The sequence below is a fragment of the Alosa alosa genome, chromosome 13 (genome assembly GCF_017589495.1).
Source record: "Alosa alosa isolate M-15738 ecotype Scorff River chromosome 13, AALO_Geno_1.1, whole genome shotgun sequence".
Classification (NCBI taxonomy): domain Eukaryota; kingdom Metazoa; phylum Chordata; class Actinopteri; order Clupeiformes; family Clupeidae; genus Alosa; species Alosa alosa.
The window spans coordinates 3,329,506-3,353,435 of NC_063201.1; the positions used below are offsets into that span (position 1 = coordinate 3,329,506).

At 42.4% G+C, this 23,930-nt stretch overlaps 2 protein-coding genes and 1 long non-coding RNA gene across 3 annotated transcripts in view; 2 read left to right on the plus strand and 1 right to left on the minus strand.

Annotated features, from left to right (window-relative positions):
* The first annotated feature begins 4,210 nt into the window (after positions 1–4,210).
* On the plus strand, positions 4,211–9,509 carry LOC125306183 (aquaporin-10-like). Its single transcript, XM_048261395.1, has 6 exons — positions 4,211–4,442; positions 4,907–5,033; positions 8,046–8,183; positions 8,302–8,420; positions 8,658–8,875; positions 9,162–9,509. Exons 1-6 carry the CDS (start codon positions 4,356–4,358, stop codon positions 9,403–9,405), a joined length of 933 nt encoding a protein of 310 aa, XP_048117352.1. The 5' UTR covers positions 4,211–4,355; the 3' UTR covers positions 9,406–9,509.
* Positions 9,286–10,715, minus strand: LOC125306186. The gene is made up of 3 exons (XR_007195515.1): positions 10,617–10,715; positions 10,417–10,485; positions 9,286–9,367 (listed from the first exon to the last, which is right to left on the minus strand). It is a non-coding gene; the product is annotated as an uncharacterized LOC125306186 (long non-coding RNA).
* Positions 10,716–21,218: 10,503 nt separating this feature from the next.
* atp8b2 (ATPase phospholipid transporting 8B2) overlaps positions 21,219–23,930 on the plus strand; it is a 59,252-nt gene continuing 56,540 nt past the window's right edge. The window contains 1 exon segment of the mRNA XM_048261398.1: positions 21,219–21,956. Within this exon segment, the coding sequence (XP_048117355.1) occupies positions 21,848–21,956 (109 nt within the window). The 5' untranslated portion in view covers positions 21,219–21,847.

The following is a 23,930-nucleotide window of genomic DNA, read 5'->3' on the forward strand; positions in this document are numbered from 1 at the left end:
CATAAATTATTTTTAATGCATCATGTATCGTAAATAAATACATTATATATAAATGTCTTAACTTATGCACAGCACTGTATATTCTAAATAGTAATAGTTTGTACAGTGGCCTACAGTGTACAGTTGTACAGTGGCTAATACTAATAATGTAATAATAAATGAAAAAGGTGAAAGAAAAACATGAATAATCCTGTTCAAGTACTGCAATAATCATGCTTGTGTTGATGGTTATGTCATAATTTGTAACTCAATCTGTCCATTTCTTTCACAAAATCCACCAGAAGTCACAATTTAAGGAGTCATTTTTTCAAATATTTCTCTTTTTTTTTTTTTTGGGGGCTTCCTACGATCAACAGGAAAAAATTCTAGGGGAAACACTGGGAAGGGATTTATTCTTAGCACGGCCAAAATCACTGTAATCTTTATGGCAGGTACAGTAGTTCACTCCAAGAAATTCCATGAATTGTAAATCACTATTAATTAAATTGCTTATCAGTTTATAATTGCTTTGTACCTTGTACCTGTCATCCAGTGGTAAAATAGGAGGTGAGTAAACTATGAATTCTGTGATCACGGTAAGGTGGACTGCGCCATGTGGTATCGAATTTTATCGGATCAAACATGTTTGATGATGGTGGAGGTTATTGTCCAATGTTTATTTCTATACCAGTGGTATTAAATGGTTCATAGAGTGATGATGAGTGTACATAGTGTGGATCTGGATAATACAGTGTGATTTGTGAATGTTGAAAGTTGTAATTGGTGAATAAACTCTTTTGAGAGGTGGATACAATCTAAAAAGAGGTGGATAGACTCTACAGCAGGGTTTCCCGCAGGAAATGTGTTAGTCAAGGTGGTAGGTCGTAGGTCGGGGGGTGGGTCTTCTATCGGTTGCCGTCCGAGCGGGGGGTGGGGGGGTCTTGTATTGGTTGCCGTCCGATGGGGGTGTGTGGGTGTTAGCGTCTTGTTTGTGCGATTCACTACAGACTAATAATTGTTAAATGTACAAACACTACATATTAAATAAATAACCAGCTTCTCAAAATAACAGTTAACAAAGTAATAACACCAAACAAACTATACAACAGTATACAAATATTTCAAAAATATTTGTGTAATTTGTGCAATTTTAACAAAGTCTATTACAAACTATAGAACAACTGCAAAAGAAAGTGCAAAACAACAAAATGTGCAAATGTGATCAGTCACTACTTATGGCAGAGCTGACAACTAGCATCATGTTACAAGCCATCCTCCTTGACTTTAAAAAGATCATTTCAAGGGCCCTTTGGTAATTGCACTGTTTTACTATTGAACCATTAATGCTTATCTTCATGCAGGCTGTCAGACTGTTGACCTGCAGCCTGTTCCGCAAGTCTGTCCTGATCTATACACCGAGACTGAATGAAGTTTAGATCATTTTATAGTTTTGTGTAATATGGATGGAATTTGAGCGCGGAGCGCTTTTTAATTTAGAGGCCGGAGTGGCCGTTCTGTTCCGCTCCCATAGCGCTCACACCACAAGTCTGAGGCATGCCCAACTTTCTTCCTAATAAAACCAAGACCGTTAAATTTCAAAGATATTGGCCATATAGCCTAAGTTCGTTGATGGGGATGGAGTTCAATTTTGAAGCATATTCAAATTGCTCACGTTTTTCTTTGCTCTCCGTAGCACAAGGATACAAGGATACAAGGAAGTTTATTGTCACATGCATATAGTTACTGGAAGTAAGAAATGCAGTGAAATTATGTCTGGTGTCAGCCTATTTGTGCATTAATGGGGGTAAAGAGTGCAGTAGAAGAGGGGTTTAGTAGATTAAGTGGCAAGGGCTGCATAAAAAAGGTGGGGAGGATTGGGATTGGGTGGGGGCACCAACAAGGAGCACCCAAGAGCAACAGGGGCAAGGAAAAACTCCCTTACCAAGGAAGAAACCTTGGGCAGATCCACGGCTCAAGGGGCTAACCCAACTGCCAGGGGTCTTGGTGTGTGTGTTGGGGGGATGACAGGGGAGATGGGATAGTGTGCTGTGTATGTGGGGAGAGGGCAGTGTGCAATATGTGTGTTGGGGAAGCTTCCTCATGAGACAATGTGCTGTGTATTGGGGTGGGGGGGCAGTGTGCTGTAAGTATGTTGGGGATGTGTGTTGGAGAAGCTTCCTGATGAAATAATGTGCTGTGTATGTAGGGGGAGTGTGCAGAAAGTATGTAGAGGAGGCTTACTGTAGCAAGCAGTGTGTTGTATGTATGTGAAGTGATGACAGTGATGATGTAAGTGTGTGTGTTGGGGCAGAAAGGCTAGGCAATCAAGGACATGGGTAGATGGAGGAGAAATCAAAAATAATAAATAAAAAGTTCTATGGAGATGTGCAAAAGTTTAGCACACCCTCATGTTTCCGCGAAATGTGTCCTCTTAGATTACAAAATGAATCTTTACTCACTGGAACAGTGTCACCACCACATGGTTATTCTTGCTCTACATTGTTAGTATCTAGTTGTTTTGTAGGAATAGTAGATGACTTATCAGTTTCCTTTCTAACAGTAGCGTAGCCAGAAATGTCCAAATGGGTGGGCACAGAAGAAACGGGTGGCAAAGCGAATTTGATTGAACATAAGACAGGCCTAAATTAGATACACTATACAAGCATTAATCATAGGCATGTTATATTTATGACATAAAACAGGAATTTATTCAACGCATTTGATCACAATTTGACAAATTACGCAGAAACATTTTTAACTGGAGCAAAACAATGCATGAATGTCGCTTCTGCGCGTCATATGAAACACAATTGAGACAATAGATTGACCATATTGGACAACTGCAAAGCCTTATCATAGGCATGTTACATTCATGACATGAAAAGTGTTACTTATAGAACAAAAATGACAATGAAAATGAAATTACGCAGTCGGCTAAACATTTTAAACTTGCGCCAAACGGATGAACCCAGCATCGGTGCGTCGCATAAATTAAAACACAAAGCAACAACTTGATCATTGGACAACCCTACCACTTTCCATATGCCTGCAATGTTTATGACATAAAAAGTGGAATATAATCGCATTTCATCACACCTGACAATTAAACGGAGCTGTGGCTGTTCGCAATTTGACTGATTATTGAGAGCGAGGAGCGAGATATTTGCACCGCTCAGCTCCGCTCACTAGCTCTGATTCGGAGGCATATCACATATGTAAAGATTATACAATCTGATTTTTCGATTCATGACACGTTTCTTCTTATTTTTTTTAATGCGTTCCTGCAGATAAGGGAGATTGGCGTTGGTCACAGTTTGGAATGAAAGGGAGAAAACAGTAACCTGGCAATAGCCAGATGAATTTCGCTCCGCCTAGCTCCACTCATCCATCTGGAACCGATCCATTGAAGTGTTGCTTCAGAAGGCTGGGCCTAATCAAAAAATGCTTGCATATGATTGAATAAGCCACTTGTCCGTCATCTATTGACGTGCTACTTCAACCACTCACATCGAAGCCAACCCGTGACGCTAATAACAGACTCACAGTCGCTTCTACGCTTATGTCACATCTATGAAACTCCCCGCCCCAAGGCCCTGATTGGCTAAACCATAAAGTTGGTTGGAGAAATCACTCTCAATGGAAGATGTCCCAGATGGATGTGAGTGAAGCTAGGCGGAGCTAAGCGGAACGACATTCATCTGGCTAGGGTCAGGTTAAGAAAACAGGACAGAGTAACATGTTTTTGTTTTTTTTTGACAACGTAGTTAGGGCGGCAGGCTTGTTTTGCCTTGACTGCAAAGTGCTGCGGGAAACCCTGTACAGTATTTCTGAAATTTCAGAGCTGGATAAACTGTGTTTACTTGCGTTTAGCCTCCACTACATCCCTGCTGTAAAAAATACAACCTAACATCCTCACAAACAAACAGGCATGATGACACATACAACTAATTTAAGTTTTTAGAAAATGGAATTGGACTTGAACTTGCCTTGAAATAACATAGCGCCACCTTTTTGTGATTCTCTGTCACATTGAACAGAATGGACTTGAATGGGTCAGTTCGTCCTATTCAGAACATGTTCTTGTGTGTGTGTGTGTGTGTGTGTGTGTGTGTGTGTGCACACAGAGGTATACTGTATGTCACTGTCTTGGTGTCACAAAGGGCAAGTGTGTGTGTGTGTGTGTGTGTGTGTGGGGGGATGTTGGCAAGTTGTCTCAAAGAGAAGAAAGCAAAGGAAATAGTTTTGGAGAAAATGTTTCTCTTGCAGAAGATAAATGTAGCGTTCTTTGGTGTGTGTTATAAAAAGTGCCAGTGAGAGAGCAACACACACATTAACTACATTTCAGCCTGAGGTGACTTCATAAAAAATCATATCAAATGGAAAAAGCACAAAGACGATGCTTCAACATGAAACCTATACTAAGAGAATGCCTGGCTGAATTTCTTGGAGTCTACATCATGATTGTGAGTATACACACACGCAGATACACAAACATGCACACATTCATGGACTAGCGGACTGGACCTCTCTTGAAACCTGAACAAGTTGTTGATGTGTCTAAATATTAAGTTATCATGCAAAGTCTTAATTTAATAATGAATTGCAATACCTTTGTCAACAGACAGGTTTCATGTGGTCTTTATACTGTAACTGTGTTGAACATAATAAAGTTAAGGAATGCAGAGAAGTAAAGAGACAATCTTTCATAGAAAGAAATAAGTGAGGTACAAAAACAGACAGTTATAACTAAAGAAAAATAATTGAAAATGAATTAACATTAATCACGTTTCATACTGTATGATGTGGGTACCAGGACCAGAAACCTTTTCATTCTCTAAATGAAAACTGATCAATGTTATGGTGTTGTGTTATGGTTATTAATTGTTATGGTTTTGTGTTATGGTTATTAATCCATGGCAACCTGCAGCTGCTGGGCGTGGGGTCAATGGCTCAGGGGGTGACCAGTGAGGGGGCCAAAGGGGATTATTTCTCCAGCACAGTGGCCTTTTCCCTGGCTACTACATTTGCCATGTACATCTGCAGAGGGGTGTCAGGTACAGTCTTAGTTTGACCATTTTTTTTATGACACATTTGCTGTTTTTTTTGTGTGCAAATAAGGTTGTTTCCAATAATCAGGGTTGGGTAGTAACTGATTACATGTAATCTGGATTACGTAATCAGATTACAAAAATCAAGTAACTATAATCAGCCCAGATTACAATAAATTTTTTATGATAGCCTAGCTATCTTTTAATTTGACAAGCTTCGGGCTTGCCGGTTCGATCCCCTGACCAGTAGAAAAAATGTGGGCGGGGGAAGTGGTTGAGCACTGCTTTCCCATGCCCACATCCGTGGCTGAAGTGCTCTTGAGTAAGGCACCTAACCCCTCACTGATCCCCGAGCGCCGCTGTAGCAGGCAGCTCACTGCTCCGGGTTGGTGTGTGCTTCACCTCACTGTGTGCTAGACTTGTAGTCAAGACCGCCTAAACCGAGACCAAGTCACTACCAAGACCAGAGGGTATCAAGACCGAGACTAAGACGAGACCAAGGCCAAGACAGACTGAGTCAAGACCAAGACAAGGTCGAGACGAGACTGAGACGAGACCAAGACCGAGACCAATAAAAACAACAAAAACAGCTAGTGAGCTAGTGTTACACCATAACTTCAGCATCAATTGAATAAGAGCAGCATACTGGGGTAAGAGGTTCAGTCCCAGTTTAAATTGAATTTAAGAAGGTATTATTTCAACTACAGACAGAACAATGCAGAGACAGAGCATGTCATGAATGTGTGTGACTGTGAGCTCACTCACTGTAAATGTTTTCGTAGACTGGGTGAGATAAACTATGTATAGCAATTGCATGAGAGCTGTTACTGCACTATTAGAGGATTGAGATCCCCTTTGTCTGCTGTTGAGGACTGATATTACTGACTGACTGGTACTAACTGGTCCAAAAGTCATCTGATAGGGCAGCCGTGGCCTACTGGTTAGCACTTCGGACTTGTAACCGGAGGGTTGCCGGTTCGAACCCCGACCAGTAGGAGCAAGGCACCTAACCCCTCACTGCTCCCCGAGCGCTGCTGTTGTTGGGCCGGGATTAGTGTGTGCTTCACCTCACTGTGTGTTCACTGTGTGCAGTGTGTTTCACTAATTCACGGATTGGGATAAATGCAGAGACCAAATTTCCCTCACGGGATCAAAAGAGTATACTTACACTTGATAAAACAGCTAACACCTCCAACAGCTATGGGAAATATGTAACTAATTACAATTATACTTAATTTGTAGATGAAATTGAAGATACACAATTATAACCTTGCCAGAAATAGATTAAGCCTGTGAAGTCAAAACAATGTGATATGCAGATGTTATTTAAATGTCAATGGTCACATTTATTTAGTTAAACAATTTAAATAAAATACAGTAAACAACAATGACATGCCCATGTGCTAACCTAGCAATGTCGAGGCACCCAAATTGCTCATCCTTCCTTGTGTGTCAGCAACCATATTATGCCAAAAACAAACCACATGATACCAGCCATTAAAGTGCTCACTGACACGGTTTTGATATACAGTATTTCTACTCAATGAATTCGCCAAAATATCTAACGTTGGTGAAAACTGTTAATGTTTAAGTAGCCAAGAGACACTGATAAGTTAGCTACCTGTACTTAGCATGTAGTTACACTCTTAGCTAAAAATGTTTCAGTAAGTCTGCAAAGAACTGAAGCTTGCAAAAAAATATCCGTCCCTACATAATTTATACCGCGCGTAAGAAGAGCATGTCATGATACATAATACTAACACATGCATGATCTGGTCATGTGAGATTGGTATGGATAAAGAGTTGAGACAGTCCCAACTGGCTAGTTTACCTCAACGGGTGTCTCCGCTCCAGGTGTCTGGTGAACGTTGATGTGGTCCCGGCTGTTTCGGTGAGAGAGACTTTGCAAAACTTGCATTTTGCAGAATTCTTTCTTGCCCCTGGACTGCAAATTTCTTTATGTTCCGTGAATGCAAATTTAATGATGGCGGAATTCGCTGACCGAGGGATCCGAGACCAAGACAAGACAAAGACCAAAGACGGTCGAGACTGTGACAAGACCGAGACCAGACCGGTTTCCCTCACGGGATCAAGTATCTTAACTTATTTACTATTGGGGCAGGTCTCTCGGCACACTGCCTGATCTTTTCCTCCTAATCTTAATGTAGCCTCTTGTTGTAGTGTTACCGTTTACTTTGATAAAGTCAGCAGGTCCCCCTGGTTGAAAAACATCCCAAAGGAATAATTGTCTCACCCCCACAATTGAAATGGACATGGTGTCATTCAATCTCAGACCATGTCCCTGGGTCAAAAAAATCCAGCGAAAGCTAAATTCATTGTTCAGGTATGCCCTTATAAAGGTTAAGCTGAGTTGTGCATGTTTGGAGAATAGTGATCCATGATGACTAAGTGATCAATTTTGGGATGGGGAGAAAATTTCAACCACCAAAACACCAACCCCAAAGCGGAGAATAGCTATACAAATGTATTTGTTTTGGGTGTTTTTCAGACAATGGGACCTAGTGACCTCAAAGTAAATGGTAACACTAAAACAAAGGGGCTACAAGATTTTTGGAGGGAAAAGATCAGTTAATTCACACAGGAATGCTTTACTCAGAGCAAAGAGATTTGTTAGATGTAATGAAATAATAAAGAGAAAAATAGAATGAGAATTTTTTCAATTCAGTGGTGGTGTCTTTTACTTAAGGGTCATATTGAAGTAGGCCTAATCTAAAAGTAATCCTAAAGTAATCAGATTACGTTACATGTTTGGTAATCCAACTGATTACGCTACTGATTACAAAAATTGCCATGTTATTTGTAGTCAGTAATGGATTACATTTCAAAGTAATCTGACCCAACCCTGCCAATAATTCATAGGTTAACATTATGAGGTGTGTTAATGTGGTTTTGTTAGATACACTCCCATTTGTTGGACTTTATTCAAATTGTAAGTATACAGAAATTATATTCTCTCTCTCTCTCTCTCTGTATGTGTGTGTGTGTGCTTTGATTTAGGTGCTCAACTGAACCCAGCTGTGTCCTTCGGCTTGTGTGTGATGGGGAAGTTCCATTGGAGGAAACTGCCTCTCTACGCAGTCTTCCAGACCCTGGGCTCTTTCGTCGGAGCTGCTACTGTCTACGCTCTTTATTATAGTAAGAGAGAAGATGATGTTGATGATGATGATGATGATGGCGATGGTGACAATAATAATGATGATGATGATGATTAGGAGGAAGACATAAGTTATTAAAAGCTCACTTGTCTTTTCAGATGCCATTATGAACTTCAGTCAGGGGAACTTAACAGTCACAGGGCCAAACTCTACTGCACACATTTTCTCCACCTACCCCTCCGACTACCTCAGCATCTGGAGTGGGTTTATGGATCAGGTGAGACGAAAATGATAGGCAGCAAGAGCTGAAACAATTGGCTTCACTTCATTTATTCTCCTTGACCTCAATCGCTTATTTTGGTGCTGCCATATGGTCTTGTACATTACTTGGTCTTTGACCAACTGTTTCACCATCTCCTTTCCATCCTCCTCTCCCACACTCCTTCATGCCCTCTCTCTCTCTCTCTCTCTCTCTCTCTCATCATCACCCTCTCCTTGGCTCTCCATGTCCCAGGTGATAGGCACGGCTGTGCTGTTGGTGTGTGTGCTGGCTCTGGGGGACCGGAGGAACAGTGCGGCCCCTGCAGAGCTGGAGCCTCTGATGGTGGGGCTGGTCATCTGGGCCATCGGCCTCTCCATGGGGTCCAACTGTGGGTACCCCCTGAACCCCGCCCGAGACCTGGGGCCCAGAGTGTTCACCTATCTGGCTGGATGGGGAAGTGAGGTGTTCAGGTAAGAGATACAAGCACACATGGACACGCACACACATACACATGCACACGTACAATGCACACACACAAACACACACACACACATACACATACACACACACACACACACACACACACACACACACACACACACGCACACATACTGTACACACACATACACACAAACAAACACACACACACACACACACACATTGTATGTTAGAGTTAAATGTTTGTCTTCTCTTTAGTTTGAAGGTTCCTCTACATGTTACTAATATTATTATCACCACCACCATTTTTCCACTTAGTGCTGGCAATGGTTGGTTTTGGGTTCCTCTTGTGGCCCCATTTCTGGGTGCTCTTGTCGGCGCAGCCTTGTACTACCTCTTCATTGAGATCCATCACCCACCACTGGAGCCATTGGCAGATGGAGACGTCCTCTGCATTGATAATAAGATGGCTGAAATGGACATGAATATGCTCAAGTCCAACCAAAAGGATGGGAATATGGATCCTGAGAAACCAATGAAAGTGAAAGTTAACAATGTGTGAAAAAAAAAACGTTCTCCTTGTACAGACAAGTGTAGGCTAATAATGTTATATTTTGTAAAAAAGGTTAAACATGTGTTAAACTGATTTATGTTTCTACTTGTACAGAGTATGTTTTAAATAAAAGAAATATAGCATTAATCATGTTCTAAATGCTGTGGCTCCGTCTGTAGACATAAAGTCAGGGGCGTGTAAGTATTTGTAGGTAATACCAGAAGAGGGAGCACGAGAACACCATAACAGAGAGCACATGGCCATTCTAATGATTCAGAGTCCAACCTTCACATGGAATTCGCAGCTGTCTAACAACTAAATAGACGTATAATATAGTAGTAGATATGAGTGCTCATTACTTTAAAGAAAAAAAAAGATAAAAAGAAAAACACAGTTGACTTCGACCAGCCTACCCACCTAGGCTACTGCAAAATGCGCAGACAAAAAACTTTGTTTTGTCTAAAAGAGTTATTGTTTTAAGTGATAACAAAATGTGTTGGTTTGGAAAAGAGAGGACACATGTAACCTACATATCAAGTCAGATTTTATAAAAGCAGTAACGGTAATGAGAGATGTGCTGATGTCCGTAGGAGCACCGCCCCTCCTCCCTGTCTCGCTTCCTCTGTTCTGAACGTTCGCTACCTTGTGTGTTCACCCACCCCCCAAGAATGTCATTTTTAACGGATAACCCCTGCGGATACATTTACCTAGTTGCCTTAACCCCGAAAGGATGCTCAATGTAAAAAAAGGAATGAAAGCAATACAAACTGGGGTCGCCTCATATTACATTAGCGCTGACATGCGATGCTGAAAAGGTAAATTGGTCGTTTAACATTACCGTTACATGTGTAGTGCTAGGCAGCAATAGTTTATAATAGCAAACGTTAACGTTAGCTACAGTAACGTTGACCTAACACCGGGGTCAGACAGTCAGGCTTGGCAGTCTTTCGAAAAGAAAGATTATGGGGAAACTGTTTGTCATTAAAAAAGTGAATCTCATTATGCTCTCTGTGATCTAACCTGTCATTGCGATTTTCAGCATCATTTCACCACTATCTTGTGGGCTGGTGAATCCCAAACAGCATCATCCTAGTTGGCACCAGAAGAAGACAGCATGTTCGCTGATGTTATCCTAACGTTGGCTAACAACGTCAGATGGCAAAAGTGGCAACTAGAATACTTAATGCGTTAACGTTACACATCGGGTGTGATACACCTACGTTAGAAGTGGAACAGTTATTTGAGCTTTCCAGAAGTGTTTGTAAAGCAAACTATCATATAACTAATCATTCCTATCACCTGGCGAATGTTATTGAAGATTTGTTATTGGTTAGATAACGTTAGTCAAGATGTCTGAAGTAAACGGTAAACGCTAATCTCTGACAAGCTAATCAGCTCGAGCGCTTAATAATGGTAACACTTCATGGCTAATGTCACATAGTTTAATTTCTTTATTCTTCAACAATATAATTAGCCTCTCTTGCTTGATTATGAATACAATGTCATAGCTATTTGAGGTGTTTTGATTAAGCAAACCTCGAGTAATTTAGGCTATGGGTTACAGTAGGGCTTCTGTGGTGCTATCAACATAATCTAAAACGAAAGCCAACTTTCAACAGTTAGGTTCTTCAGACACCTTTTCAATTGCATTGTAATTTCATAGTTTGCCCTCCTGGTTGATCTTAGACATGACAGTCCCTGTTTATGATTACGTAATGGGGTCCAACCAGGACTGAAAAAGTGAGCCGCGGACATTTCAGTTTGTAATGTTACACTTCCTTTTAATATGCGCCAGATCCCATAATGCAGCTATGCGCCAGATCCCATAATGCAGCTATTTGAATGTGCTGACGTAGCTCCACATACGCGTATGAAGTATTTTTAAGTTATTTGGAGGTCAAGACTTAATTCCTCTAATTGCACAAATTCCTTCTTGAAATGAAAGAAAATATCCTGAGCGCCAGCCAAGAGAGGTGCTTTTCGCCAATCTAGCTAATACCCCCCCACCCCCTCCCATTTTGTCTCAAGGAATCTGAGCCTTTTGCAAATCTATGCAGTCATGGGGGACACAAGGCAGGCGTGAAAACGTGCTATGTATTTGTTTACTTCTATCCACTTCTATACTGCAGAAGTTATGTGTGTTCATAAACATTTCTGCTTTGACCCTCAACCCTAAGATTTAATGAATGAAAAGAAGTCAAGTCAAACTGATTCTCTGGTCTCATTTGGTGGACAATGATCAAAAAACCTTGTTCCATCACTATAGGTACTTCACACAGACATTGCGTGATGTGCATTAATGTCTTGATTTGAATGTCCTGATTTTGTGCTCTCTTGTGTCTAATGATGACTGTGTAAATGTGTGTACGCGTGGGTGGTTGGTGTTAGTTTCAGAAGAGATGGGCATCATGAGTGTGTGTGTGTGTGTGTGTGTGTAAGCTCTGCGTTTGTCTGTATGTGTGCGACTGCTTGACCTTGAGTTGAGGCTTTTGTGTAAGCTTGAGCGATTGTGCATCAGCGTACCCAATTTCCCGGTGTGTGGATGGGCTTTCTTCATTTGTTTTCTAAATGATTGGGGTACCTCAGCTGTGTACAGTCTGTGTCTTTTGTGTGTGTGTGTGTGTGTGTGTGTGTGTGTGTGTGTGTGTGTGTGTGCGCGCGCGCACGGAATCAGGTGAACTGCATGCACAATGTGTAGGTTAATTCAAATGAATGAGTCTTTCAGTCTCCCTGTCTAGACAGAACAGCTAGATATTCATATACCCAACCAATCCACTAACAAATGCATCAGTGCTGTAGGCTAACATCTATTCCCCGTGCGGTGCAGTTGCATTTCATTTCCAGCTTCCTGTGTTGGTCTGTCCAACCATCATGGCTGGCAGTCTACCCTCGCACTGTTTTCAAATGGTTCATAGGACCAACTGCAAGCTGTGGGCCAATGTGTCTATCGCTGCCTTGTGAGCAGAGGGGTTGCATTTCGGGGAAGCAAGCGGGCGTATTGTTTGTTTTGGAAAGGCGCTTGGAAAGCCGCTTGGAAAGCCGCTCAGGCAGCATCACCCCACTGTTATGCTGTATTATGCATCCAACCGATGTAGTGTGCCCACATCACATGTGCTGTTCAGGCGGCCTGAGGTGCATTTATTTTCACAGTCGAGTGTTTTAGTTTAGAGTTAATTCAGGTAAATATGGAGTGCAAAACAAGAATCTTACTCTGTAGGTGCTTTCACTCCCATTCTCATGTGTACATGTGCATGTGATGTGATTATTGCCCTCTCCTCCTGACCCAAGTGATGCACAGCTGAGTGTGTGTGTGTGTGTGTGTGTGTGTGTGGTTGGTTGTGTGTGTGTAGTTGTGTGTGTGTGTGTGTGTGTAGTTGTGTATGTGTGTGTGTGTGTGTGTGTGTGTGTGTGTGTGTGTGTGAGCTGGCGTCACCTCTGAGAGACAGACTGAGATCAATGGGCCAGCAGACCCCCGAGAGAGAGCTGTCAATATGGTGCCCCGTACCTCAGCAGGCAGTGAGGCCGCGGAAAAACTGTTTCCCCACTTCGTTACTCTAATTGAGCTGCCTCTTCCTCTTTTCTTCCATTCACATTACATCCTGTTTGTTTATTTATTTCTTTATATGATTGAATAAATGTTGTTGTGACTGTCACCCTATTTTATTCAGGTTGACTGCAGGCTAGTTTTGCTGTCTAGTTTTGTGACAAAGAGCGGAGCGTTAATGAGTTATAGCAACAGCCTCCATCACATATTGATAGATAGATAGATGGATAGATAGATACTTTATTGATCCCCAAGGGGAAATTCAGGGGGTCTCAGTAGCATACAGACATCACACACAACATGCACTTACAGCAGAAATGGTAAATATAAGTATAAAAAAAAGTATAAACATATAACCAAACTCCACTGTACAATAGAGACAAACAAAACTAAATACTAAATATACTATATAAATTAAATGTAAAAAGCATGAAACGCTTGTAGTGACAGGGCCTGTAGTTCTGTGTGCATGGTGAGGTGCTCAAGAGAGTGAGTGTCATGGTGAAGGTGCAAAAGTAGTCCAACAGTAGTCCTGTAGTTCTGTGTGTATGGTAAGGTGCTCAAGAGAGTGAGTGTCATGGTGAAGGTGCAAAAAGTAGTCCAACATTAGTCCAACAGTGCAACAGTGCAATAATAAGGTCTAGAGACCAGCATAAATAATATAGACAAATAGGAGAGTAAAGTATAATGTAGACAAGGTAATATAAAAAACTATAAAAAAAACTATGTCAGTGCAAGAACAGGTTGAGGTAATAGGGTTACAGCCATTCAGTATTGTAGCAGAAGCCATTGATCATGTGTGCTAATATAGCATGAACAGTGTAGCGGTAAAACAGTAGTAAAAACATTAGGCTGTGGACATTAGTAAAGCAGTAGTGGGCAGTCAGTACTCAAACATGGAGAGGGTGGAGAGGCAGACAGACTAAGCAGAGAAGTCTATCTCTCCTCTTCCCTTTAGTGAGGCATTAAACAGTTCAGTGGCCCTGGGGACAAATGACTATTCAAGCTGTTGCTGGGATTTTTACTTTTCTTTTGTCCCCAGTTCACTCTAAGGTCCAGTTCCTCAGTGTTCGGTCAGAGAGGGGAAATGGCCTGTCTGCAAACTAAGCAGTTGTATGATATTCTTCATTCGGTTCTCAGAAAGTCATTGCTGACATTACTGTAACAGTCATGCATCAAACAGGCCGTCTGTTAAAATACCACTGAAATGCAGTAGGCTACTTTATAGCAGTAGGAGGTGTTTTGGTGTGTCAGTTTTGGTGTGTTATTTGTGTGAGACTGTTGCATCCGTGTGTGTTTGTGTGTGTGTGTTTGTATTTGTGTTTGTGTGTGTGTGTGTGTGTGTTTGTATTTGTGTGTGTGTGTCTGTGGCCAGAGGGCCTTTTGTTGTGTAGCTCTGCTCCACAGTGAGTGAGGGATTAGATAACCCAGAATTCCCTGACTGAGCTGTCTGTGTCCCCTGTCTTACCCTTGAGATCCTGTTGACGATTGTGTTTTTTTTTTTGTGTGTATGTATGTGTGTTTGTGTGTGTGCACGTGTGTGTGTTTTCGATGTGGTGTGTGTGTTTCTGTGTGTGTGTGTGTGTATAGACTCTCTCATGGGACTGAGTGGTGGAACCTCAGAGGTGTGGAGATGTTCAGAAAGAGACCCCCTCCAGGTAAGACTTTGATTTCTGCTTTCTCATTCTTGTCACAGTCAGTGCATGAAGCTGATATCTTAAGGTTAAGAGACCCGATTACGTGTACTAAGTGTAAACAGCTTGACTTTCCTAATCAAATACCTTTAGTTACGGGTTGCAGCGACTGTGACTGTGTCATCGTCAGGTTGTATTGAACACCTATGTGGTTGCCTTTTCCATAAATCTGGCATTGCATGTCAGCCTCTAACGTCATTTTTTCTGAACTAAATGAAATATAAGTGATTGTTATTAACAAAATACAGAGTGATTGCAGACCTTGAGATTGACTAACTTTCAATGTGGTTTTCACAAAATATCCTCCCAAGTCAAGGCCAAGTCTTTCAAAACGGTAGTTATCTAAAATATTCTCCCAGACACAGCTTGCGACTGAAGAGAGACTGTGGTAGTGTTTATGCCTTGGTGAGAACTTCTCTCTCTTGAGGTCCTTGAAGGCCTATTAGGACCCAAGGTAGAGAATTGTGTCACTTGACTTTCTTGGTGGAGCCTGTCATGCCTAAAGCTGACTTGGTATAATTAAATCCAGCCAAGGCCTGACACTTACGAGCCTCCATACTGGCCCTCATTAGCCATCCACTCTCAAACACTCTCACAGTCTCATTCTGGAAATGGCTGCCCTGTGGTTATTACATCATGGTATCCGTGCTATAATAGGCCAGCATGGCTAGTGTGATTTCTAATTTAAAGCAGCCAGACTCCAGTGGTGAGTGCCTCAGGATTTGGAATGGATCACCCACGGTGAGCACTCACAGAACAGAACTCGTGTCAGTGAGAATTTGTTGTTCTCATTGCTGGAAAGACTGCCAGACCTTTTCACAGACAAATCTAATATGTTTCATCATTCTCATGCTCAAAAAGCTCAAACTGAGATCTAAATTAGCGTATATCGGCACCTGACCTAAATAAATAACTTTTTTTCTCTTCATACTAATTAATTTGGGATATATACAATGATTAGTTAAGTGTAGCAAATCCATCCAGTTACCATGCCACTACATTTGGATGGGTGCTCTGAATAAACATTAGGTCAAGCTGAGCCATGCCTGACTTTAGCTTTGCCTGTCTTCCTCCATGCCTGACCTTAGCTTTGCCTGTCTTCCTCCATGCCTGACCTTAGCTTTGCCTGTCTTCCTCCATGCCTGACCTTAGCTTTGCCTGTCTTCCTCCATGCCTACAAGGAAAGTAAGCTAAAGACTGTCATTACATCACTGCTGATGCGCACTTAGGCTAGCTGTGATAATGGATCCAACTCATGAGTCATCAGTCTTAATGCTCGCAGTACAGTAAAATCATCACATACAGTACTATTAGAACCCGTGCAAACAGTACAGTAAAATCATCACATACAGTACTGTTAGAACCAGTGCAAACAGTACAGTATGTGTGGCCCAGTTTCCTTCTGACCTTCCCTTTGGTGAAGCAGGGCCTCCGTGAGGTGTGCTGCATTGGGCAGTACCAGCAGATGGTCAGATAAGCTGTGCCTTCCTCAGGTACCTCATCTTGTGCAGCTTGGCAACAGCAGGGTGTTTATTTTGTGGATGTTTCGTGTATATTTGTGTGTTTGCTTTGTTTATTGCTTCTATCAACCAATTAGTTGACCTTAGACTAGTGAGTCATTAAGCTCTTAGGCCCGTTTCACACCGGGTGCGTGGCGTGAGTGTGTCCCTCCCATGTTAATAGGTTAGACCGTGCCCACCGCCTGCGTGACACACACGTCTCAGGCGAGGCTCGAGCCGCGCTGAAAACGCGTGCATGCTAGGAATAGGACTCACGCCTATTTTTCACGCCACAGGCAAGCGTGTTGGAAGCGATTCCATTCAAAACAGTGCAGAAGAAAAATGACGTGAGAAAAAGAGACGTTTTAATTGGCATAGAGGCCGCCACAGCGCCGCATCAGACACGCTTCTGGTAAACAAAGACATAGAAAACGCCACGCAACTGACACACAACCGACACGCGACGTTCACGCCACGGACCCGGTGTGAAACTATGGCGCGGGAATCGTGCCTAAAACCTTCCGACCGTCCATCTGATCAACCAACCGATCGACCAACCGAACGTCATACCACCCGCCTTACTTACATGTATCAGAATAATTGCCTTTTTATAAGCAGCCTACATATACCTACATGAACCTACACGTAGAGCTGCAGCTATCGATTCTTTTTTAATCGATTAATCTAGAACTTTATCGATCGATTAATCGGATCATTTTTTTTTTTTTCATTTTTAAACAACCAAAACACATAATGCATAACGAAAATGACATGGCTGTAAAATGATCAAGCAATTGGCACAGGTATTTATTCTAACTCCAACATTAGGCTACAAAACTAAGCCCATTTATTGCAATTTACCCATTTAGTGTTTTTAAGTGCCAGTGCCATCAATTAAATAATGTTCAAAATGCTCTCTGTAAAATTGCAGCCTCTTGTGCATGACTTAGCTGGGCGAACAAAGCTTTCCATACTATGTTGTGAAGTGCTGGGAGGGAGAAGAGGGAAAGCAATTTAATGTATTAATATGCACAACAAGTTTCATGCTGTAATCTAGACCTGAAATCAACATAAATATCTGTTTTATGTAGATTTCTACACCTACAGCATTTACCATTAGGCTACGAACAAATAATTTTACCATTAGGCTACTAAAAAATAGCCTACCATTAGGCTACTAACAAATAATTTTACCATTAGGCTACTAAACTAAATCATTTCTGGGGTGAGCCTATTTGCTATGGTAACCTAGCAACCTGTGTGTGTGTGTGTGCGCGCGTGCGGTGCGTGAGGAAAGATGAGGGTGCATGCATGTGTGTGAGGGGTTCTTTTTTAAGCATACTGTCTTGCAATTGAACGTGAATAAGTTTACTTACTTAAAAACATCAAAGCTAAACAAACTATCATGACATCGCTACAAATACAGTATGTGATTAAAATCAGCCAACATCAATGTAGGCTATAGGCTACGTAGATAGATGATAGATAGGCTAGATAGATTGATAAATAGCCTAGCCTACTTTATTGACGCTTGATGAAACAGCATGGAGTGGATATTTAGGTTCAGATGCTTGTTCTTTTCCTTTTTGAGTATGTAATGATCCAAAAACTTTACTTGAAAACTTTAGACATTCTCTGCCATTTATGGATATCTTGACTCCGCCATCGCGCCAGCTAAATTCAGAATGTATCATGATTCACGCGCTAGTGGTGTGCTTCCTGAACAACGGTCTGTGTGGAACAATCACATCCCTGCGCATATAGTGCGCGTCATAGGAATTTATTGCAGGCTTGAGGAGGCAGGGTTTTTGCCTCGAGGAATTTTTGTAATCGAGTTATTCGAGTAACTCGATGAATCGTTTCAGCCCTACCTACACGTATCCAACATGTGCCCAGAATTGGTGCAACATGTACTTATTCTGTTGGAACATGATGGATACATGTAGGCTTCTGTTGGAACATGAATACATGTAGGAAAACTGTAGGAAACTTCATTTAATGAACATTCATTAGTCTATTTGTGTCGTTATTAGTGACAAGCTATTGCTATTGTTGCTTAAACTATTATGCGTAGGCCTAATAACCATCTGCAAAACAGGACTAGGCTACCAATTATCTGCCAGATATGATAAATGCCATAGGCTGGCCTTCACATTTTCTCTTTCTTACATCAATACGTTATGGAAGCATATGAGCCCACTTCAAATCATCTCCAAATATGTGATCATGTAGCCTATCCTAGCCTATAGGCTAAGTTTAACAACGTTTTATGGACAATATCCCTCGGACTGCAATTTGAATAGATTTTGCTGTGCTGTAGGCCTACTGTATGGCCTACGGCCATTTCTTACAGTGGCGAGATTAACATAGCCTAAATACTGTAATGTTTACACTAATAAAGATACGTTTATTAAGTAGGCTAACACATGAAAAGTGTTTTCAGCTAAAATGGCATGAAGGCTATATGTGGACCGCCTGAACCTTTGAGCAAAACATCAGCAGACAGAGAAGCCCTCAGTGTAGCAATGCAGACTGCTCGGGGGAACCTGCTTATCCAACTGTGGGTCGCCAGTCGAACTGACAGACTTAGGCTATCATAAATTCGCATTTATTTCAATTTGGCTATAGGCTACGATTAAAGTTCCTATGGTTCACAACTACTCGCAATATACTACCGACACTAGTTAACCACAATTTGTAGCCCTATTGGTCATGTTAAGTGTTACTAGCAATGTGAAACTAAAATCTAAGACAGTAGAAAATTATGTTTTTTCTTTAAACATAATTTTCTACTGTCTTAGATTTTAGACAAACAGACAAAATGCACCAAAAACAAAACGTCCGGAGAGGTAGCTACACATTTGTTGTTGCATGATAAAGCAATGAACGTGCTGGTAGGCGTTTGACATGACGTTTGATGGATCCACCGGTTGGTAGGAAGGGAGGTTTTTGGCATCATCCCCGCGCTATATGAAACGGGCCTTAGTAGAAGGTCAATACAGTTTCTGTATCACAGTCCGTCACCGCCCTCTAACGCAATTTGCAGTGGCATCCCGCTCACTTTACATGGGCTCACGTCATCCGTTGCCCAACTGAATTGTGGGTCCGTTGCGTCGCGTTGCTCTCGGCGCTCGCGTTGAGAAGTTCAGCTGTTGCTGCACCGACGGACGGCACCGGCCAATCAAGCCAATCGACGGACGGCACCAGCCAATCAAATTACGGTTATACTTCAAGTCATTTGCATAGCTACCGTCGAGAACACCCACTGGCATGCGTTGACGGAACGCAAGTGTGTGTATGAGCCGTTAAGGTTGCTTTTGACATAGTACAATGAAGAAAACTGGTGCTCATGAATACTGTTGTCTGTTGTCTCTGAAAGTTTAATTGATGCATTTAACTGCAATTTGGATTACACCTGCTTTTAAAAGGCAGAAATATTTCATGGCAAAACAGACGTGCGCTGTTTTCATATAATATGGCGGAATACCTAATCGATCGTTATTAGCACTTCTCCCATGTTAGATAGATAGATAGATAGATAGATACTTTATTGATCCCCAAGGGGAAATTCAAGGTCTCAATAGCATACAGACATCACACACAAACAACATGCATTAACAGCAGAAAAAGTAATACAAGTATGTAATATAAAAAAACACAACTAAGCAATAAGGACAGTAGAAGATAAAGAATATACTAAATACAAATTATACTAAATAACACTAAATCTAAATCAAGTCTAAAACAGTATCAACATAGTGTGCTTAGGGGTGATAAAGCTTGAGGCGCTTGCAATGACTGAGGCAGTTTTTGCGTGGTACTCCCATTTCCACCTCGACCTTCCCATAAATGCACGTGCATGAATAAGAAAAGTGCAGTGTGCCATTCTGCGCTCCAGTGGCCTGCAGAATGCGCTTTCCTCCGCGTGCGGTCAGTTTTGCACATAAGATGCCGTGTATTAAGGTGCAAATAACGTCAGAAAGAGGCGGTAAATTGGTGGTAATTCTTAGTACATCAGGCCCTGAGTCTAGTCTGACTGGTCTGAATAGTCTAGTCTATACTTAAGGTCTGCCATTTTAGAATTGCACATGTGCAGTCCTGTGTCCATTTGTGTTTGTGTGTGTGTGTGTGTGTGTGTGTGTGTGTGTGTGTGTGTGTGTGTGTGTGTGTGCGTGTGTGACTGACCTTGCCAGACTGAAGCCGGCCACTGTTGAAGGGCTGGCATCTGTCAATGTGGGAGGCGGTCTGGTTTGTGTTCTTGCTCTGTTTTTCTCGGCGCCTGTCACAGACACAATACTTGACGTCCAGTACGGTCCGCTGGGTGTTCTGTGTTTTTGAGAGGGACAGCACAGCACATGAAGAGATTGTCGCACACATTCACTCGCCACAGTTCACAGAGAGCTTCACATCAACGTGCATAGTTTCATTCCTAGTTTTATAAGGGTCACAGTTCCCCAAGGTCAGATTTAAACTGTGTGTCAAAATAATATGTTACAACAATGGAAAGGGTTGGATTTAAACTTTGAAATAAAGTTTTATGTATTTTATTTCTATATTATTTGTGTATGTGTATGTGTGTATGTATGTCCTGGTTTGCATGACTATTAGTTGATTGATGTTTCCCACACCGACTGCAGAAAGGGTGTTATCAGCAGGATCTCTGGCGGCACGTGAGTGTGTGTGCAGCTGGCCAGAGAGGCTGTTTAACTCTCTGGATGTGTCTCCCAGCTGCACAAGACTAATGCAAACACTCTCTTCCTGCACGTGCACAGACACCTGCCCGGCCCAATCCCCTTCTGCAGTGCTCCTCCCTCCTGGTTCATGCTAGGACTGACCTGTTGTAGCTTGTGCAACTGACTCACACCAGATGCCATTGTGGCTCAGAGACTGTGACATTAGCAGTTTACTCATCTCCACTTCTTGAGCCAAGATGGCTGACAGTTACTTTCCTCCAGTGACCTTTTTTCCTCCTGCAGAGGCAGTTGCCTTAGCAACGTCAGGGCCTCATTGTCATTGGCTGGCTGCTCAGCCAATAGTGTGACTTCCTGATTAGGTCACATAAAAACAGCATCAAAGTTGGAGTGGTGGAGCTCTGTTTGATGCGAAGTAAGGGAGAGTGTTATTTGATATGGATAGTATGGCAGTCTGCTTAGAATATCCAGAGGAGACCCATGAGTGATGCTGCAAGGTGTTCTGTTACAGTTTAATGGGCCATGCCAAGATAGTTTTCTCGAATTTGTTTGATAAACGTCAGAGCTGAAACTTACTGAAATATATGATAACGTGTTCGAGCGGTAATATAATTTCGTTATCATTGATTCAGATGCTTTTTATAACTTACGTATTGTGCTATAATGTGTTTTTTGAAACTCAGTCGTCAAGTAATCCGATATGGATCAAACGCGTTTGTAATTGATACAGTCAGCGCAATGTAAACCCCGAGGGATGAGAACGTCTTCAGGACTACCTCAGACCTAGTGACCTAAACGGTCTGCGGCAGAAATAGCCGGCAGGAGAGTGGCAACGAGATGAAATTGAATTAATGCCGTGGTGCCCGGCAGACGCGCTGTGCAGCAGCTGTGGTGCCGTCATTTCTCGTGGACATCTCGACCTGCGCGAGTCTGTTTCTGCCGGTTTGGCGGATCAGGAGGATCTGTCAAAACAAACGAAATGTAACGGAAACTTTTAGAGGAACAACTCCACAGCCAATCAACATGACGGTTCCTAAAGACATTCCTGACAAGTGGTTCCCTATCGTTCTTCCACTTCAGCGGAAGAAACAGAACCAAGTCGTCGGCGGTAAAAAGAAAAGAAAAGGCAAAGGTACCGAAATGTGTGTTTTTAAACTTTGGTCTAAAACTCAATCCTTTTGACATATCGACGTGGGCTTTTTAATGCTGACATAAATAGCCTATAATTAAAATGTATTAGCTATAAGAACAATTCCTAATGTATAAAATCTGTCTTCAAGCCTTCTCAGTGTTCCCCCCATTAAAATGATTCATGTTTTGTCAATAAAGATCTGTGCACTCTTCATCTGCTGTCATACTCATTCCCCCTGGCCTTCCTTTATGACCCTCCTCTCTCATGTCAGTCACATCAAATGCACCATATGCAGTGTGTGTGTGTGTGTGACAGCATTCTGTCTCCCTACTCTCCTCCTTAAGTGACCTTTAATGTTTTCAAATGTCCCCACCACAAAGTGCATATTTGTGTATGTGTGTGTGTGTGCACTTTTGTCTTGCTGATCTCACTGATCTCCTTGCACCTTCATGTGTCACTCCAGAGCCTAATCATCCATTCCCAGCCTGTGCCTGTTCAGTCAGTCATGCCAAGTCATTTTCACCTCCCTGTCGCTGTGCCAGACCTCTCATCCTGGCACTACCACTCTCCTCACTCACTCACCCAGTTTACCTCACCAGCGGGGCTGATGGTGTGCGACTTTGTGTATGCTTGCATTTGTATGTGCGTGCGTGCGTCTGTGTATTTGTGCGTGCATGTTTGCCAAAGTGCACTTAAATGGGAGAAAGTCACTTTGAGCGGGTGCCGTTTCTCTCTCTCTCTCTCTCTCTCTCTGTTAGTGTTGCTGCGTCATGGCTAAGGCTAGCCTGCGCTCTCCTGGGTGCTGAATGTTCTGCTGAGCTGAATTTTGCTGAGCTGTGGGAGACCCAGTAATGCCACCCAAGGGAGCAGAGAGGGAATCCTGCTGCCCTCTCTAAAGAGGGCTTGCTTTTTTTCCCATATTCTTCGCAGCTTTTGCTTGTGTCATATTTTTTTAGAATCTTCCATTTGTTTCTGTCATGTGATCACACAGGGCATCCAAATACAGAGCATTTTCTGGGTAAAGCCTCTTATTTAAGTATATATACTTTTTTGATCCCGTGAGGGAAATTTGGTCTCTGCATTTAACCCAATTGGTGAATTAGTGAAACACAAACAGCACACAGTGAACACACAGTGAGGTGAAGCACACACTAATCCTGGCGCAGTGAGCTGCCTGCTACAACGGCGGCGCTCGGGGAGCAGTGAGGTGCCTTGCTCAAGGGCACTTCAGCCGTGGCCCACTGGTCAGGGCTCGAACGGCAACCCTCCGGTTACAAGTCCAGAGTGCTAACCAGTGGGCCACGGCTGCCCACAAAGAAAGTTGCGTGGGAAAGGGCTCGTCCGGGATGGTGGTGGTGATGGTTTGATGGTGGTTCTAGTGGTTTTGGTATAAGATTTTCATGATCTTTGCTGCACGGTGGCTGAAGGCTGTGTTCAGTTTGTGTTCTGCCTGGTCGGCGTGCGGTTCCTCTCTGAGAAGTGCGTAGATCCTCCGAAGACCGTGGCTGTCAGAAATGCCTGCTGCTCAGTTGAGGCTTGTTTATGGGGGCGCATACATAACCTTCATTTGTGCCAGTAGGTCAGAGAAGACTTCTCTCTCTCATCTCTTTTTCTGGAATGACCCAGTGAATCAACTAAATGATGAGAAACATTTCAAGGTCAAGCGTATCCACTTTTTTAGCGCCATTTGCCTAATGGATTCTGGCAGTCTCCTTTTTTTTTTATTTTATTAAATGCTATTCAGGAGCAGTGTTTGTATGCCTGTGAGTGTTTGTTTATTCAGGTGTGTGTGTGTATGTGTGAGTGTGTGTGTGTATGTGTGTGTGTGTGTGTGTTTTCATGTCTGTGAGTGTTTGTTTATCTCTGTTGTGCTTGTTTTCCCTGGCACACTGAATAAATCATTAAAACCCCATAAAACGTCTCCTCCGTGCCAGGCCAGGGTAGAGTGGAGGACGGTCCTTGGGAAGCTGCTGG